Genomic DNA, 14,919 nt, shown 5'->3' on the forward strand with positions numbered 1-14,919 from the left:
ATATATATATATACATATAGCAGTATATATATAAGTATATAGCAGAGGCTATTTTAGATATTTTATATATACAATAATTTATGACAGAATTTTACATTTTAATATAAAATCGTTATTATACTTACATATATAATATTATAGAATTCTATTATACAAATTAGAGATCATCTAAAACAGACTTAAAATGAAAATATATAGAGAGAATTTATAGAAATAATGCTTTTATGAAAAATATTTTATATGCTCATATACATACACACATATAAAAGATAAAAAAAAAACCCAGAAAAAAAATATTTGCGAAAGAAGAATTATAGAGGCAGAAGAAACTCTAGAGAAAAGGCTGTCTTATAAAATATATAAATTTCTTTATAGTGTTTTGTATTTAAAGATTTATAAATACTAGAGGCTGCGGAAGCGGATGCGACCAGCAGGATCTACGCTACAAGATCACGTATCAAAGTCCTTCCGGTGAAAGAAATTTTGCGCGAAAAAGAGATCCCGTCGTAAAGATGGCGCGTTTGCAAACGTTCGGTGAAGGTGGAAAAGGATGGAGTGCGAATCGAAGAGCCCCCCGGTTTCTTCGCGAAACTCGCGTGTCGCGCTCTCCCCGGCACAAGCACGACGGAATTCGTTCTGGACGGTGCCCCGGAAAATTCGTCGAAAGCCACGGTCGGCCGGGTCTATCTCTAATTCTGATTTCGTCGCACGTGGGCACGCTCTTTCTCCGGCGGTGAAAATTCGCGTTCATAATCCGCGACGTTCATAATAAACGGTCGTCGTAATTACCGGGGTCCGATGCAACGAGTCCGTGCAAAAAAAAAAAGAAAAAAAAAAAGATAAGACCAACAAGCCGCTGCCTGACGTGTAAAGGCGACTAATATCTTTTGCAGCCGCAACGATTTCGCCGCCTGGGTTTGTTAATTCTGCGGCGAGAAATCGGTATTTCCTGCTTCGATAGGGGTGGGCGAGCACGTGTTGCGAATAAGTCGTGTCAGTGAGGTGGGGGTCCTCTGCACTCGTCGTTGAAAAACCCTCGGGTGGCGCAAATGCATCCCATTACTTCGTGGAAAGTTGAAGGTAACGAAAGCACCGTGAATCGAAGAGAAAGTATTAACATTCTGCTCGATTTAACGACCCGAGCAAGATATGAGGGCTCTTTCGAGTGATTCGACTATCCTGATTCTTTTACCTCTTGCGTTATTCTTCGCGCGCGTCATCGGCGACGGTGACGCGAGAACGTCCACGAAGTTAAACAGTTTATTTATCAATAGTCAAAAGCCACAATTCGTCTCGTTTAACAGTAAAGAAGGAGATATCGAAGTAAGTATTCTCTGCAATTGTATAAAAATATTTTCCAAAACATACGTGCGTATGTCTCGCAGTTCTCTACGAAGTGTTCCGTAATTATCCGTCAATGAATATTTGATAATGAATGATTACTTTACTCAAGTTTCATTCTCTTTGATAAATAAATCTTTTCGATAAATTTTCCAGATCAATTGGGACGTGTCCGTACCCTTTTTCAGGATACCGCTGAGTCATATGAACAAACATAATGAGATAACACCGTTGATTGATGTTAATACGAAAGGATTGTCGATCGCTGGCATATTAACAGCCATTCTCACCTTAGCTGTACCTGTCTTGTCGAAGCCAGGTCCTGGAATGCATTATCGAAGTATGAATCTTTGTTTTATTTATAACAAGTTGTTGATCTGTGTGTGAATATATCCAATAATAAATAAAGATTTAAATATAAATTTAAAAATTTAAATTTAAATTTAAATTTAAGTATAAATATATCTCTTAAATATACATTTATCTGGGAAAATGAGTTTATTCGCAGGTTCTGACTCGCAATGGTCTCGAATGGGAAATACGATAAACGAGATCATGCTCGGCAATAATTACGTCACACCCTGTATACAGCGCATTATCTGCTCCATCATTTCCGAGGCGAGTCACTCCAACAATCCTACGAGTACTGACAAGATCATTGATGGCTTGTCAAGGTATGATTAATCTGTATATAATTTTCCTGCAATAGTGTAATTAACAACAAATAAAATTAAGCATTATTTCGTATCTTAAATTTTGATCCGATTAATCTAAAAGAAATTAGAAATAGCCATAAAATATGATATTATATTTGAATGGAGAAAATTTATTTATTTATAAGGGTTAACAACACCTTTTTTTATTAATTTAATTAAATAAATATATATACTTTTTAATTAAGTAAATATATATAAATTTTGTGAAATTCGGATAAAATAGATTAGAGAAGCGAATTGAAACAAATGTTATGTAACGTGCGAAAGCAAAAGACAGAATAAAACAATTAATTTATTCTCGAGCGCTATAATAATTAATAATGATTAAATAATGATTAAAATAAGAAGAAAGATTTTTTTTTTAGTTATTGTCGACAATCATCGTTAATCGTATATGCTTCATTCAGTGATATTAACATTCATGATACGAACGCGTTAATTGCTTGCTTTTAGAAAAAATTAATTATTAGATTATTAAAAAGCAAGATACAAATTAGATTGCAGAAGAAGATTATTAACACGCAAGATACAAATTAAATTACAGAATTACACGAAAAACTATTTAATTAATTACATGAAAAATTCCATTTTACTTTTATAAATTCAAATATTTCTGAACAGTCACGAGTGGTTTAAGGAATTCACGAACGGCACAGTCCTTCAGGAAGCTATAAGAATAGGACGAGAGAGACATCACGACTGCGGGCGTGTTTACAAGGAGTGTTTTGTGACACCGCGAATCCTTAAAAGCGTAATGATGCAATTCGGCGCAATCTGACGTTTGACATTCGACGCACGAAATGTTAATTAAAGGTATTATTGATCGGAGTACGCGATTTTTCATATGTTTCTCTTTATGCCATCGCACATATCCTTGTTATTCATTGCAGGAACGGCCTATCACACGTGAATTTTACAAAAGCTTGTCCACCATTGTCGTCAAAGACTGGCGAATCTATCTCACGTTCAATTTTGAAATCACTCGCGGTGTAACGAGCGAGTTACATCAGGGAAGTCGATCTACATTATTCCGATGCACGAGGTGTGAAATTTCGTCGCGTCTAAGAAATCTCACTACGTGCAATTTAGATGACACCTCGATGCGCTTTTACTTTTCTTTTTCTTCATAATCGCAGGAAAATCACAGTCATTTTAGTAAATACAATGATTTGATTTATCGTATATCAGTTCTTTCTCATCTATTATTTTTGAATAAAATTATGATGTTAATTTTTTTTTATAGCACTACAGGTGAAATTAAAGAAAATATAAATATACTTTTCTAGATTTTTTCTCACGTGAAAGAGTTTGAAACTTTCATAGAAAATGATGTAATATAAAAATGGGATTTTCTGAGCAAGAAAAAGATACGCGGGGTGATATATTTTTTTATGTTTATTAGGATTTAGAAACTTTTGATTGTTTAAAAAATATATTTAAAAAATGCATTATTCAAGATCAGAAATGCAATAAGATAGTAATTCGATTTTAATACAAGCAATAAAAATAATAAATCTCAATTAAAATAATCACGGCAATTATCAGTTTTTAAACTATCACAGGATTATTACTATTATTAACATATAACTGTTTTAAAACATAAAATTATACAAATATTACTATTCCTTGCTCCTGTGTCTACATTCATCTGAAAAATCTAAAATATATATATATATGTATTCAAGTTTTGTGTTTATCATAAAATGTATCGTAATAATACACGTTGTAATATACATACAATTCAGCTGTATATAAAAATGTTAAGTCTGTTATCCAACAGACTGAAAACTGTGCAACTCTATTATTTGTTATTAAAATTATATATTTAAAAATATTTAAATGCACATATGTTGTATTTCAATATGTTGTGCCTATTTCTATCCAAAATCCTATGACATACTTTTCAGTCTTTAAGACCCGATTGTATCTATCTTATTGTTAGAACTAATTTGTATTAAATACACATTTTCTTTTTCCGCCCAATATAAATTTTATAATTAAAATATAAATAATTAAATTTTGTGAAAAGAAGGAATAGAACAAGTCGCGGTTAGCGCAGACTTTAGGCGGAACTCGTAATTTTTCTAAGATACAATCTTTCTCCGCTCCTTTTCGCTTTCGATTCAATATATATCAGGCAAAAAAATTAAGACCTTGCATCTACGTATGCGATTTTGCCTCGATCATTCTGAAAGGCGTCAACAGGCGCGTTGCGTCCGTGGCTCGCGCGGCTTCCGCGAGTTCCGCCGCGGTTTGTCCCAGCATGTCGACGCATCGCGGATCCGCGCCGTGGTCCAGCAGGAACTCGATCGTCTCCGTGTGATTGTGAAGAGCGGCGAAGTGTAGCGGGGTGCGTCCCGAGACATCCTTTTGCGACAGATCGGCGCCGGCCAACAGATACGATTGCAAGCGCTTCGTGTTTCCGATGGCCGCGGCCGTACACATCCGCTCTCCTATCAGCAGAGCATTGTCATGAAGATGCGCGCCGCACTGCAGCAATACTTTGATGATCTGGAAGATCACGGAAACACCTGTGCTGTTAACGCTCTGTCGATGAAGCAAACGATCGATGATTCTAGTCTGCCGATTAATGTGAAACGATAATATCTTCCGGATTAAACTGACAATGAGACTGTGAAAGCTATCAAGATTTTTTGTTAATAATATTATATAAATATAAATATTATATAAATAATTGTTAATAAGATTGTATAAATAATGTAAACTTTTTATAACATAGAGATAGTCTCATGTGAGATACTTATAGTGAGATCAATGATTTGGAAAATGCTGAGAATTTATTTCTATGATTTCAATTGAGTATCCGAAATTCTTTAAAAATTCATAGAATAGGAATACGATAGTAGAGTTTCAAAAATAGACAATTTTCACAATTTGTCCTCACCTCGCGACGATCGTACTCGATCGCATCGGTTAGAGATGTACGATTAAACCGATCTTTAATATGAACGTTTGCACCCATCTTTAGTAGACGTCGCACGACTTTTAAATCTCCTTCGCAGCAAGCTATGTGCAAAGCTGTTCGGCCATCTGCGTTCGCTTGTGAGACATTAGCACCCTGAATAGAAAAAGCTGATTAGAATAATAACCCACCTGCAAGAATTTTACATCATTTTTACATTACAATATCCAATTAATATTTAATTAGTGTAATCAGCTTATTATGATGAATATTTAGATTTACTATTTGACTATTATTCTTTCCAATATGATATATTCTAATTTTTGATATTCTTAAACTTTCCCTAAATAATGATAGAGAGAGAAGTCGAATAATGTGGAAAGAGACGGAAAAATATCTAAAATATGTACTGGTTTTTCAAAATGTCTTGATGCAAAATTAAATGAAAGCAAAGATTACTGACATATCTTTGTAACGATTCAAGTTTTACGATGTCGCGCCTGATCACCGCGGCGTCCAACATAGCCGGGAACAGGATCGATCCCAGCTCCTGTAGCTCCGCCGCCGAGGACAATCTCAAGGATCTAGCAACAGCCTCCACCAAATCGCAATCCTGCATCATGGGCGATCGACCGGCTGTCAATTCACCCCGCAAATTGGTTTCCATCATTTGCCGTTTGGTTTCCGTGTCCCATTCGCGTTTCGATAAGACGTAGGCGAGTTTCGTCAACGCGGCCTCCGGAGTCATGTCAAATCCCGATATTACTCCTGCATATTAATAACGATTTAATCGCAGCGAGCTGAATATTTATTAACGAGTAGATAACATTTGAACCTTGAACGCGCGAAGAGATATTTATGTTTATATAACTCTCTCCTTCGTCATGCATTCTATATTGCATAAATCTCACATAATAGTTCTGTCAACGTTTATCTTAATGTGAGATATCTCTTGACTAATACACAACTTTTTCCAAAAAGCTTAGGAAGAAGATAGAGAATTAAAACTTAATATTGTATAAAATCAATAAAATATTTATAGAGAAAAAAATTTTCTCTTACAGAATTATTTACAAACAACAATCGAACAACTGTGTGTATTAAAGCTATTAACACTTATCCATGTAATAATGTCTTGTACCACTTTTTTGAAGCAGCTTTGCAGCTTCGTACGCATCCGAGACGCATCCGGTTGTGCATTGCGTGATATTCACGATAATTACACCGCGCTTTGTCGCCGCGCGAAATTCCTCGATGATATCGTCGCGATTTGTCGGGACATTCCCTGTGCCGTAGGACTGTAGCACGACCCCCTCGATAGGCGGCTGAAGAAACACCTTTACCAGATCGGATGTGATGCTGGGAAACAGTCGGAGCAGGCCTACATTTCGATTGAGCGATGCATGCACGTAGAACTTCTCCAAAGTGCACGAGTGGAAAACCAAGCGATAGTCCACTGCGAAGGAACATCATCTTCGAACACACCATATATATAGAATTTTCGAAAATTTTATCAGTAAACTTAGAATCGTTTCTTTTAAAAGAAGAATACTAGTAATTATGCACTGTTAGCGCTTTTAGTTTAATTAATAGTAAAAGAATCATTTGCAATGAGTTATTGTTAATATCGTTAAAAAATATTATTTACAATATTATAATAATTAGATTATTTATATTTATAGAGACTTCAAAATTTAACGTTTTTGAAATATTCTGTTCGATAGAAATGTTCCGCTTATTTGTTTGAACTTTAGGAAAAAATCTTAGAGAGAGAGAGAGAGACTGCGGACAGAGCGCTCTCTTTCTTTGAACCTGTTCAACCTTCGATTTTGATGTTCGCCGTGGCCAGGGATGGAAAATTCGGCGAGTGAAAGGCCTCGAAGGAGCTTGCGGATGCCTTGCTTGTCCGGTTGCCGCGCAATAAGTTTGTACCGAAGAACACGCAGACCTCGGGTATGTTGTAATTTGCCGCGATCACAAGGGACGCCAGGAAATTATCCAGGCCGTCGCTCCTCGTGTCGAAAATCGGCATCTGCGAACCGGTCAGGATGACAATCTTGCCTAGAGCCTCGAGCATGAAGGACAGAGCGGATGCTGTGTAACTTAAGGTATCGGTACCCTGGAGGACCACGAATCCGTCGAAGTGCTCGTAGGATTCCTGCAGAGGAAAAACTCGTGAAGATCACCTTGTGATAATTTAATCAGATAGAAAACATCGGTTTATTAAAATATATATAAAGTATAAATAAAAACATTTAACATTTTAACACCGTATAATTATCTTGAATGTTTATTTAAAAAAAAATTAAATGTACGTGCAAATTATTTGTCATTAAGTGTCACCATTAAATGTAATCGCTTTTTGATAATTTACCTTCATTATCCTCTTTAAATAAGACAAGAACTAAAATGTTAGATAAAGGCAATGCATATTGATGTGGGATGTTTCTCTGTCGCTAACATCGATATTGATATGCCAACATACCTTGATATCATTAGCAATGCGAATCCACTCGTCCATAGTCATGTTACTAGAGTCGCAAAGATTAGAATATTCTAACACGTTATAAACGATCCGGCGATTGTCGGTTGCGGTCACGCTGCAAGATTAGAAGGAAAGTACTTTTAAAATTGCGCAAGGGAAAGCGAAGGGTAAAGTGGGACTGATTCGAATTCTTCCGTAAATTTGCTGGAAATGCCTTTCATGGTTCGCCTTTTCCTACAGAAAATAAGCGAATTGAGAAAAGTCGGCAGAAGAAATCTCAATTTTTCGTCTTTAAACACATAGAAATCATTCTTCTACTATTTTTTTTCTTCTTTTAACGTATTGACGCTGATTTGCACAAAATCAGACGACTGTTTAAACTTTCACCGTAAAATGTGTAATATTCAATATTAATAAATATGATAAATATGACATAAAAAGTTTTATTAAGGAATGACATATCTAACAATAAGAAAGATACAAGGTAGTTTAATATTTTCGTTTGAGTAAAAATTGAAATAGATTCTTTTTTACGGAAAAAGATGAAATTAAAATTCTGAATTTAAAAATAAGAATGAGATTTTTTCAATGATTATTTAACAATTCTTTATTTTTGCATATTTTTGCAATGAATCTGAATATGGTCATATCTGTACTTACGGCAGGACCAATGGCCCCATCGCACCGAATTTCTTCTCAGCATATTCGCGATCGTGCAATTGAGGATATTTCCGTAGATTCTTAATGAATGCATTGGCTCTCGGTACTAGTACTAGAAAATAAATATTTGTTATCACTTGTAAGATGATAAAAATGGAAACAATTATGTGATAATTCAAATTCTAAAAGACAAGGATAAAATCATAAATTTAAAATAAAATAAATTATATTTTTTAGATCTATAATCTCTGTGTAAATTCTCCGTGGAATCGAGAATCAATTTATTTATTTGTAGAAAAATCTATGAAACACAAAGAATGTGCGAAACGAAACACTCTAGAAGTAAAAGTATACAGAAACATGTATAGAAGAGCAAGAGATCTGCGAAAATAAGAGTTTACAGACCATACACTCTGAGAAAAATTAAGAATCTAAAATATCAAGGATTCCCCCATGGATTCAGATAATAAAAAAAAGGAAAAAAAATGATTTTGTGAAATCGGAGAATTAAGATATTAAGGATTTACAATACATAAGAAATTGAAATCTATGATGGTTTTTCATTTGCAAGAATATTTGTCTTTCTTGAAAGTCATTATAATTTCTCTAAATTACGCGATGTTTGTATATGTGTTGGTATACCTACCTCCTTGTTCATTCCTCACCATTCCTATCGTGCCACCCGTGTAAAGCACCAGAACGTGTCCTTCTGGCTTGTTGGTCAAATCAGTGATACTTCTCTTGACACTTTCCATATTTACACCATTATTAGCATCATGCACATCGTCATGTAACTCGCAAATCAATTGTGACATAATTGTTCGCGCGTGTTGAACTTTTATGCGCGTGCTCTCGCTTCGATGACTTCTACGAGACTAATTTCTTACATAAGATCAGTCGCTGACGTCGCCTGAAATCTTGCCGTTAACAATATATCTCCGGAGTTCTCCGGAGAAATAGATATAATAATAAATAGAATATTTTTCATCTTTTTCTTCACAAACTGAATACAAAAATATTTTACAAAAATGCATATTTGTACATATTATAGAAATTATTTAAAAAATTGTAATGATGTATAAAAATGAGTTCAATTTACAATAATGTAGATATTTTTTAAAGTTTTTAAAATAGAAAATGAACAGCTCTTTAGAGATATTCATATAAATCACATACAAAAAAATATTATTTAGAGAAAGTTTATCAAAAATCTTTTTAAATTTGCCATATGAGATTTTTCTCTCAATAATTGATCATATAAGAATATATAAAGATTAAATGTCTAAATTAAAATAAGATTACTTAAATTGCATAACTAGGTGCAACTTTTTAATGAACATGTAAAACACACCGTTTTACAACTTTCTTATATAATACGCTGCAAACATAATATATAAATAAAAGAATAGAATAAAGCCATATTTGAAAAGCAATGTAGCTCTGTTACATTTTCGATTCATTCATTATTTAATGAAATTTAAATAAGATAGACATTGTTATTGTTCCGTTAATAATATCGATCTGTGATGTCAATATTCTGAGTTACATCGCTTAGAATATTATTCATTACATCATTTATTACATACAAAATACGTATAAAAAAGAAATAAGCGACGAACAAAAGTCTTTTTATTAGCTTAATTTTGTATAACGATTCTATCCAAGATTTATATGTGAGAACCATTATAATATTAATGAAAAAACTGACTTTTTTTTAATTGGTCGAATCATTTCTGTTATCGAAAAAAGATTTGATGGATATCTATATCCATTTTTCTCAATCAAATTTTTATTTGTTTTTATCTTATTTCAACTTATTTATTCTATTTGTCAAGCGGAATCATTGGAATGTCACACAACGGGAATTTCTCGGTTGCATAAACTAGTATTCTAAAATTTAATTTCTTTGACTTGAAGAACAGGAATAAGTTTATATAAGAAAGAAGAAAAAATTTAAATTTAATGATATATATGATCAATGGTTATCTGACACAAAATATACATAAATTTATGAGATTGATTAATAAGTATAAAAGCCGACTCTGCAGTTGGTTTTTTTAATTGTTAACAATTTTCTCTCCATTTTTTTACAATTATATAGAATATATGCGAATAAACTAAGTAAAGATTTTTTTTTGCTCGTTATTGTTTGTTAATTATTGGCTTGTTCAATAGTAATCACTTTTATATATACTATATATTAATGTAGTACAATCTAATTCTAAACATAGTAATTCAAAAGATTAATAAAGAATGAGGAGTTTTTGGAATGAGAAATTTTCAGCTAAAGCAATCGCTAATATTTTGTAACTATAATAGCGAATATACTTAATGTTCATGGTAGAATTGGTTGCTACAGGCGATAATAATCCAGACAGCACAAAAAGGCCAAAAGACATCTTAAAGATATTTAAAGAACGATAAGACGTCTTTCTGTCGTCTTTTAGGAACATGTGCTATCTAGGAAATAAAGCAACAAGGCTATTTGTTTCGAAATGATAACTAATACTTTCCATAGCCATAGCCTTCAACATAACTTTATATATCACTAGTCAAAATAATCCTCCATCACTTTAGTCAAGATAAAGACTATGACACACGTTTTTGTTCACGGTGGAATATACAGAGTGGTGCTTAAGTATATGTTCTGAAGATTAAAGAAGTAAGTCCTTAGATGATTTTATGAAGAAAAGTTTATATATACTTTTGTCATAAACGGCTTAGTTCTAGAAATACAAGAGTTGTTCAATAAAAAAATTATATTTTTTAAAAATCTATTATTATTGAGGTCGGGTTTTTGACAGAAAAAAAAAATGATATGAATAATCGCCTGTATGCCATTGATGATACCAGAATTTTTCAATCGCTAAAAATTTTAGCTCATTAGCCACTATTAACGCACAGTAAATTTCAAGAAAATAATTGGAACAGTCTTCAAGATTTAAAAAAAATATAATTTTTTTGTGGAATGCCTCGTATCTCCGGACTTTTCTTTTATATACATATAAAAGTACGTAAGAAAACGAACAAATTATTTCTTATCTGAAAAATTTGTTGTTGTTGTATACACATATAAGAAAGACGAAGAAAGAAGAAGTACATTCCAAAGTATTCCAAAGTAAAATTTTCAATTAAGATAAAAGAGAATAAATATATCATAAAAGTATTAATTTATTTTTTATTTTTTTTTTTATTGATTTCTATTATTTTTATGCGATTTTTTGCGACTGTATAATTTATTTTTGTAGAACTATTTTGATATAATTTTCTGTAGTTTCAGTTATTGATTAACTATTTATTAATTCAACTTTCTTTTTTAATAGAGAGATTTGTAGAAATTGTTTGCGACATAAGAAGAGAAAAAATTTGACACCTATTTGAGTTATCTCGATACTTCGATACATCGACGAGTCGCGAGCGCCGTAAAGTCAGCGGCGCTCGTGAACGTGAACAGCTGACGCGTCACATCAAATGTCACCGCGATGTATTCGTTATGATCGCGCTTGATCACGATGTCGGTAAACGAGAGATTAGAGGCTTATCGGCGTAAAAAACATAAGGAGAAGATGATGGAGACAATCAAGAGCTCCGTGATAAACGCGATTTCGTGGAATCGCAATGATGGAAGCGAGAAATCCACTGGAGAATTGACGAAAGAGGAGGAGGTGAGGTTATACCCGATTATCCTCGATCCATAAGGTTCTCGGTCTCTTCTCTCTATGAAAATTATAATTTCCTTTGTTTCAAGGTTAAATTGTGTGAACAGCATTTGGATATCCAGGATGCAGAGGATGTTTTGTCGGAAGGAAACGTGCAACAATCGAAAAGTACAGTTATAACCAAAGTGATTTATTTATTATATTTTCTGTTATGGGTCACACTGTACGCTATCGCTGTGAAATATGAGTTTGGTGCGGTTTACTTTGTATTATCGGCTTTAGTCTTTATCTGTTTGAACACCAGATCTGGACCGAAACGACGGGATGAGCCTAGCGCCTATTCTGTCTTTAATCCAAATTGTGAAGCTATAGAAGGGACACTTGACGCGTCGCAATTTGAGAGAGAAATAAGATATGGTATAGGTGGGGTGCGATAAATTAAAATAATAAAAATGTTACATAATTGATATTAAATTAATCAATGCATTTAAAATTATTTAATGTGATTGGACCAAAATAATGAGATGAATGTATTAATGTATGCTGTATAATGTAAGTTTCATAACAGTAGCTTCGCAATTTTGAGAGAGATTAGGCTAAGGTGAGATTGGAATATAAATGTGAAAATCATATATTTGATTCATACAAATTAATATCTAACACTTAATATTTTTGTCTTAATATAAAGAAAACTTAGTGTCTTCTACATGAGACACAAATCACGAATTTAGATATAACAAAGCTTTTTAGCTCTAAAGAGAGAGATACGAAATGTGATATAGAAAGCATATGTTAGACATATGTGAGAATAGAAATAAGAGAGTTATATTATACTACTTTTATACTTGAGATACTTATTACAAATAGAAATATATATTTTATATTTTGCACTTATCTGCAAAACAAAATTATTTTACCTATACATGGATAGGCAATAAAAATAAGATAACAATGCAAAGTAAAGCACAAGTGCTAAAATATTCTTTACATTACTATAAAGAACTTTTGATTTTTTTATAATACAGGGAACCTAAAATTTAATAAATTTAATGATTCAATCTATTCTGCCACTTATATTACTTTGCATATAAAAACAAAATAATGAAAAATATACATCGGCACATACATTGCATAACAATAAATGATCAAGATTTATCTCTTTTCTTCTCTTCTATCTCTCCTGTAAAACTTGTATAGCATCTTCATAACATTTCGCTATCTCGTCGAGGTAATTCAAGGTATCGCTGGTAGATTCGAGTAATCGTTTGCGAAATGTCGCTAGATCAGTTCTAGAATGATGCAAGTTTTCGTCGAAGCATAAAAGCGCCTTGTCCAGATCCAAAAGTAAATCATTCCATATCCTTACGCGTAATATCCTAGAATGTATTGTAATTTTTTATGCTTTATTCTGAAATTATTTTCTTAATAAACTTAATCCCAATCGTGATACGACCCAGCGTCATTTGTATAATAAACAGAATTTTATGTTTGGGTTATTAATTGATACATTATTATATTTACTGAATATTCTCCATCGCGTCGATTTTTGCATTAAGATCCTTCACCGCGGCAAGTAATACTCTCAACGTACTCTTCAACTTCTCTGAAAAAATCATATTCTATATGTAATTTAGATTCTTTAAATATCCTACTACAAAAATAATGGAAAATGAAAGATATACCCTTTGCGTCCTGAAACTTGTTACTGTCGATTGATTCCAATACCTCGTTAACGGTTTCATTAAAATATTTTGGTTCCCATTGAATAAATATACTTTCGGACAATCGCCACATAGTTTGACTAATCATCTGCGCTAGAATTATTCCGCGTGACCGCAAACTTTGATTATGATGCGTTTGACTGTTTGCAGAATTACTATCGTTCTGCATAAAAGAAAAACAAGTTAATACAGAAATTTTTTCCTAATTAATATTATGAATTAAACACAAATTAGGATTATGATAGAATATGATCGAGATCTTATATATATATCATAACAATATATTTTATCGAATTGAAAATATACTCACGAACAAAAATATCACTTGTGGAATATTCAAAGAAAGTCGAGGACCAAACACTTCATGTTCGAGATATGTCCAATTACCATCAGGGATTGTTTTGATAGCTTCGACGGCTATTGATCGTATCACGTCGGATCCGGATAAAGTCACCTGATTGTTAGCTAAAATCAAACAATTCCTCTGTATTAATGTTCATGGCATAGAATTCCTTGAATTTTGAACGAACCTCGCGTAAAACGGCTATGCACCGCTATATAAGCCACGACTTTTTGTCGTATAAAAGTAGGCAAAGTCTGTGCACAAACATCCGAGGACATCAGAGACATGCAAAAGATCAGACTTCGTCGTGGCCGCCAATCGTGCGCGGAATAAATTCTATCCAGGACCTGCGCTAATTCTAGAGCTACTGTAATACCGTCTCCGTTAACCGATAAGATAACATATCTATCTGAAACAATTTGATAGGATGAACAGACGAGGTCCTGTGAGATGGAAAATATTGTTTTTCTGCCTCAAATAAAATACATGCGACGATGAAATATCTGAAACGATCGTGGTTTTTAAAGATTATTCCATCTGGTTCTAATTATGGAATAAAACAATAATAAAATATATGTAGTAATATAATATTCTCAAAATTGCGATTATTAAAAATTATTTTATATAACTGCATATGAATTACGCGTGATTTTAATTAACCAAGGTTTTTCAAGAGTATGTTATGCAGATGGAAAGTTGAACCACGAAAAGAATTAAAATTATTTTAGATCAACATAACAAATTTTTTTAAATTTTATTTAAATAAATTTAATCGAAGCATTAATTAATTGAGAGACTCACCTGGTTCTCGCGAACCGCGGACAGTTGCGCGAACGCAAAACGTATGATTGGTCACTTCATGAACAAACGATAAATTGGAAAAGAACCCGTTGATGCGTCGTATATTAGTTTCTAAATCCGGCGTCTGCCAATTTCTAATTAAAAAACAAAGCCATTTATTAGCAAAGTGGTATTTTTGTCTAATTTTGTAATCATTTTTCGATCATTGTATTTTGTAAATAAAAATAGTATGGAGATACTGCGTACGTTGCACGTTCGTAGTCGAACGAC

At 33.0% G+C, this 14,919-nt stretch overlaps 4 protein-coding genes across 5 annotated transcripts in view; 2 read left to right on the forward strand and 2 right to left on the reverse strand.

Annotated features, from left to right (window-relative positions):
- Nucleotides 1-952: 952 nt before the first annotated feature.
- LOC115234325 lies at nucleotides 953-3,221 on the forward strand. 2 transcript variants are annotated; one of them, XM_029805329.1, is made up of 5 exons: nucleotides 953-1,323; nucleotides 1,498-1,681; nucleotides 1,850-2,015; nucleotides 2,679-2,870; nucleotides 2,948-3,221. In XM_029805329.1, the coding sequence occupies exons 1-4, from the start codon at nucleotides 1,150-1,152 to the stop codon at nucleotides 2,833-2,835; spliced, it is 681 nt and encodes a 226-aa protein (XP_029661189.1). In that variant the 5' UTR covers nucleotides 953-1,149; the 3' UTR covers nucleotides 2,836-2,870; nucleotides 2,948-3,221. The 2 variants fall into 2 exon arrangements, with proteins under 2 accessions (XP_029661189.1, XP_029661188.1); XM_029805328.1 differs by having other exon boundaries at nucleotides 2,679-3,221.
- A 213-nt stretch (nucleotides 3,222-3,434) lies between these two features.
- On the reverse strand, nucleotides 3,435-9,030 carry LOC115234319 (L-asparaginase). Its single transcript, XM_029805322.1, has 8 exons — nucleotides 8,772-9,030; nucleotides 8,126-8,237; nucleotides 7,466-7,580; nucleotides 6,802-7,138; nucleotides 6,122-6,436; nucleotides 5,444-5,748; nucleotides 4,963-5,136; nucleotides 3,435-4,568 (listed from the first exon to the last, which is right to left on the reverse strand). The coding sequence occupies exons 1-8, from the start codon at nucleotides 8,938-8,940 to the stop codon at nucleotides 4,218-4,220; spliced, it is 1,878 nt and encodes a 625-aa protein (XP_029661182.1). The 5' UTR covers nucleotides 8,941-9,030; the 3' UTR covers nucleotides 3,435-4,217.
- A 2,531-nt stretch (nucleotides 9,031-11,561) lies between these two features.
- Nucleotides 11,562-12,677, forward strand: LOC115234329. The gene is made up of 2 exons (XM_029805338.1): nucleotides 11,562-11,790; nucleotides 11,874-12,677. Exons 1-2 carry the CDS (start codon nucleotides 11,638-11,640, stop codon nucleotides 12,219-12,221), a joined length of 501 nt encoding a protein of 166 aa, XP_029661198.1. The 5' UTR covers nucleotides 11,562-11,637; the 3' UTR covers nucleotides 12,222-12,677.
- LOC115234322 overlaps nucleotides 12,404-14,919 on the reverse strand; it is a 3,794-nt gene continuing 1,278 nt past the window's right edge. The window contains exons 2-8 of the mRNA XM_029805325.1: nucleotides 14,896-14,919; nucleotides 14,650-14,783; nucleotides 14,036-14,257; nucleotides 13,816-13,970; nucleotides 13,467-13,668; nucleotides 13,306-13,387; nucleotides 12,404-13,160 (exon numbers count right to left, since the gene is read on the reverse strand). The exon at nucleotides 14,896-14,919 is cut by the window's right edge and continues 2 nt beyond it. Coding sequence (XP_029661185.1) covers nucleotides 12,956-13,160; nucleotides 13,306-13,387; nucleotides 13,467-13,668; nucleotides 13,816-13,970; nucleotides 14,036-14,257; nucleotides 14,650-14,783; nucleotides 14,896-14,919 — 1,024 coding nt within the window. The 3' untranslated portion in view covers nucleotides 12,404-12,955. The remainder of the gene's footprint in view (nucleotides 13,161-13,305; nucleotides 13,388-13,466; nucleotides 13,669-13,815; nucleotides 13,971-14,035; nucleotides 14,258-14,649; nucleotides 14,784-14,895) is intronic.

This window comes from Formica exsecta, unplaced genomic scaffold (genome assembly GCF_003651465.1).
Source record: "Formica exsecta isolate Colony F162 unplaced genomic scaffold, ASM365146v1 scaffold2, whole genome shotgun sequence".
Lineage (NCBI taxonomy): Eukaryota > Metazoa > Arthropoda > Insecta > Hymenoptera > Formicidae > Formica > Formica exsecta.

Coding starts and splice junctions, on each gene's coding strand:
- LOC115234329 (XM_029805338.1), top strand. CDS start 11,638: ATGTCGGTAAACGAGAGATTAGAGGCTTATCGGCGTAAAAAACATAAG. Junction 11,791..11,873: donor AATTGACGAAAGAGGAGGAG/GTGAGGTTATAC, acceptor CTTTGTTTCAAG/GTTAAATTGTGTGAACAGCA.
- LOC115234319 (XM_029805322.1), bottom strand. CDS start 8,940: ATGTCACAATTGATTTGCGAGTTACATGACGATGTGCATGATGCTAAT. Junction 8,238..8,771: donor GGTGAGGAATGAACAAGGAG/GTAGGTATACCA, acceptor TTTATTTTCTAG/TACTAGTACCGAGAGCCAAT. Junction 5,749..6,121: donor AAAGCTGCTTCAAAAAAGTG/GTACAAGACATT, acceptor ATTAATATGCAG/GAGTAATATCGGGATTTGAC.
- LOC115234325 (XM_029805328.1), top strand. CDS start 1,150: ATGAGGGCTCTTTCGAGTGATTCGACTATCCTGATTCTTTTACCTCTT. Junction 1,324..1,497: donor GTAAAGAAGGAGATATCGAA/GTAAGTATTCTC, acceptor TAAATTTTCCAG/ATCAATTGGGACGTGTCCGT. Junction 1,682..1,849: donor TCCTGGAATGCATTATCGAA/GTATGAATCTTT, acceptor GTTTATTCGCAG/GTTCTGACTCGCAATGGTCT.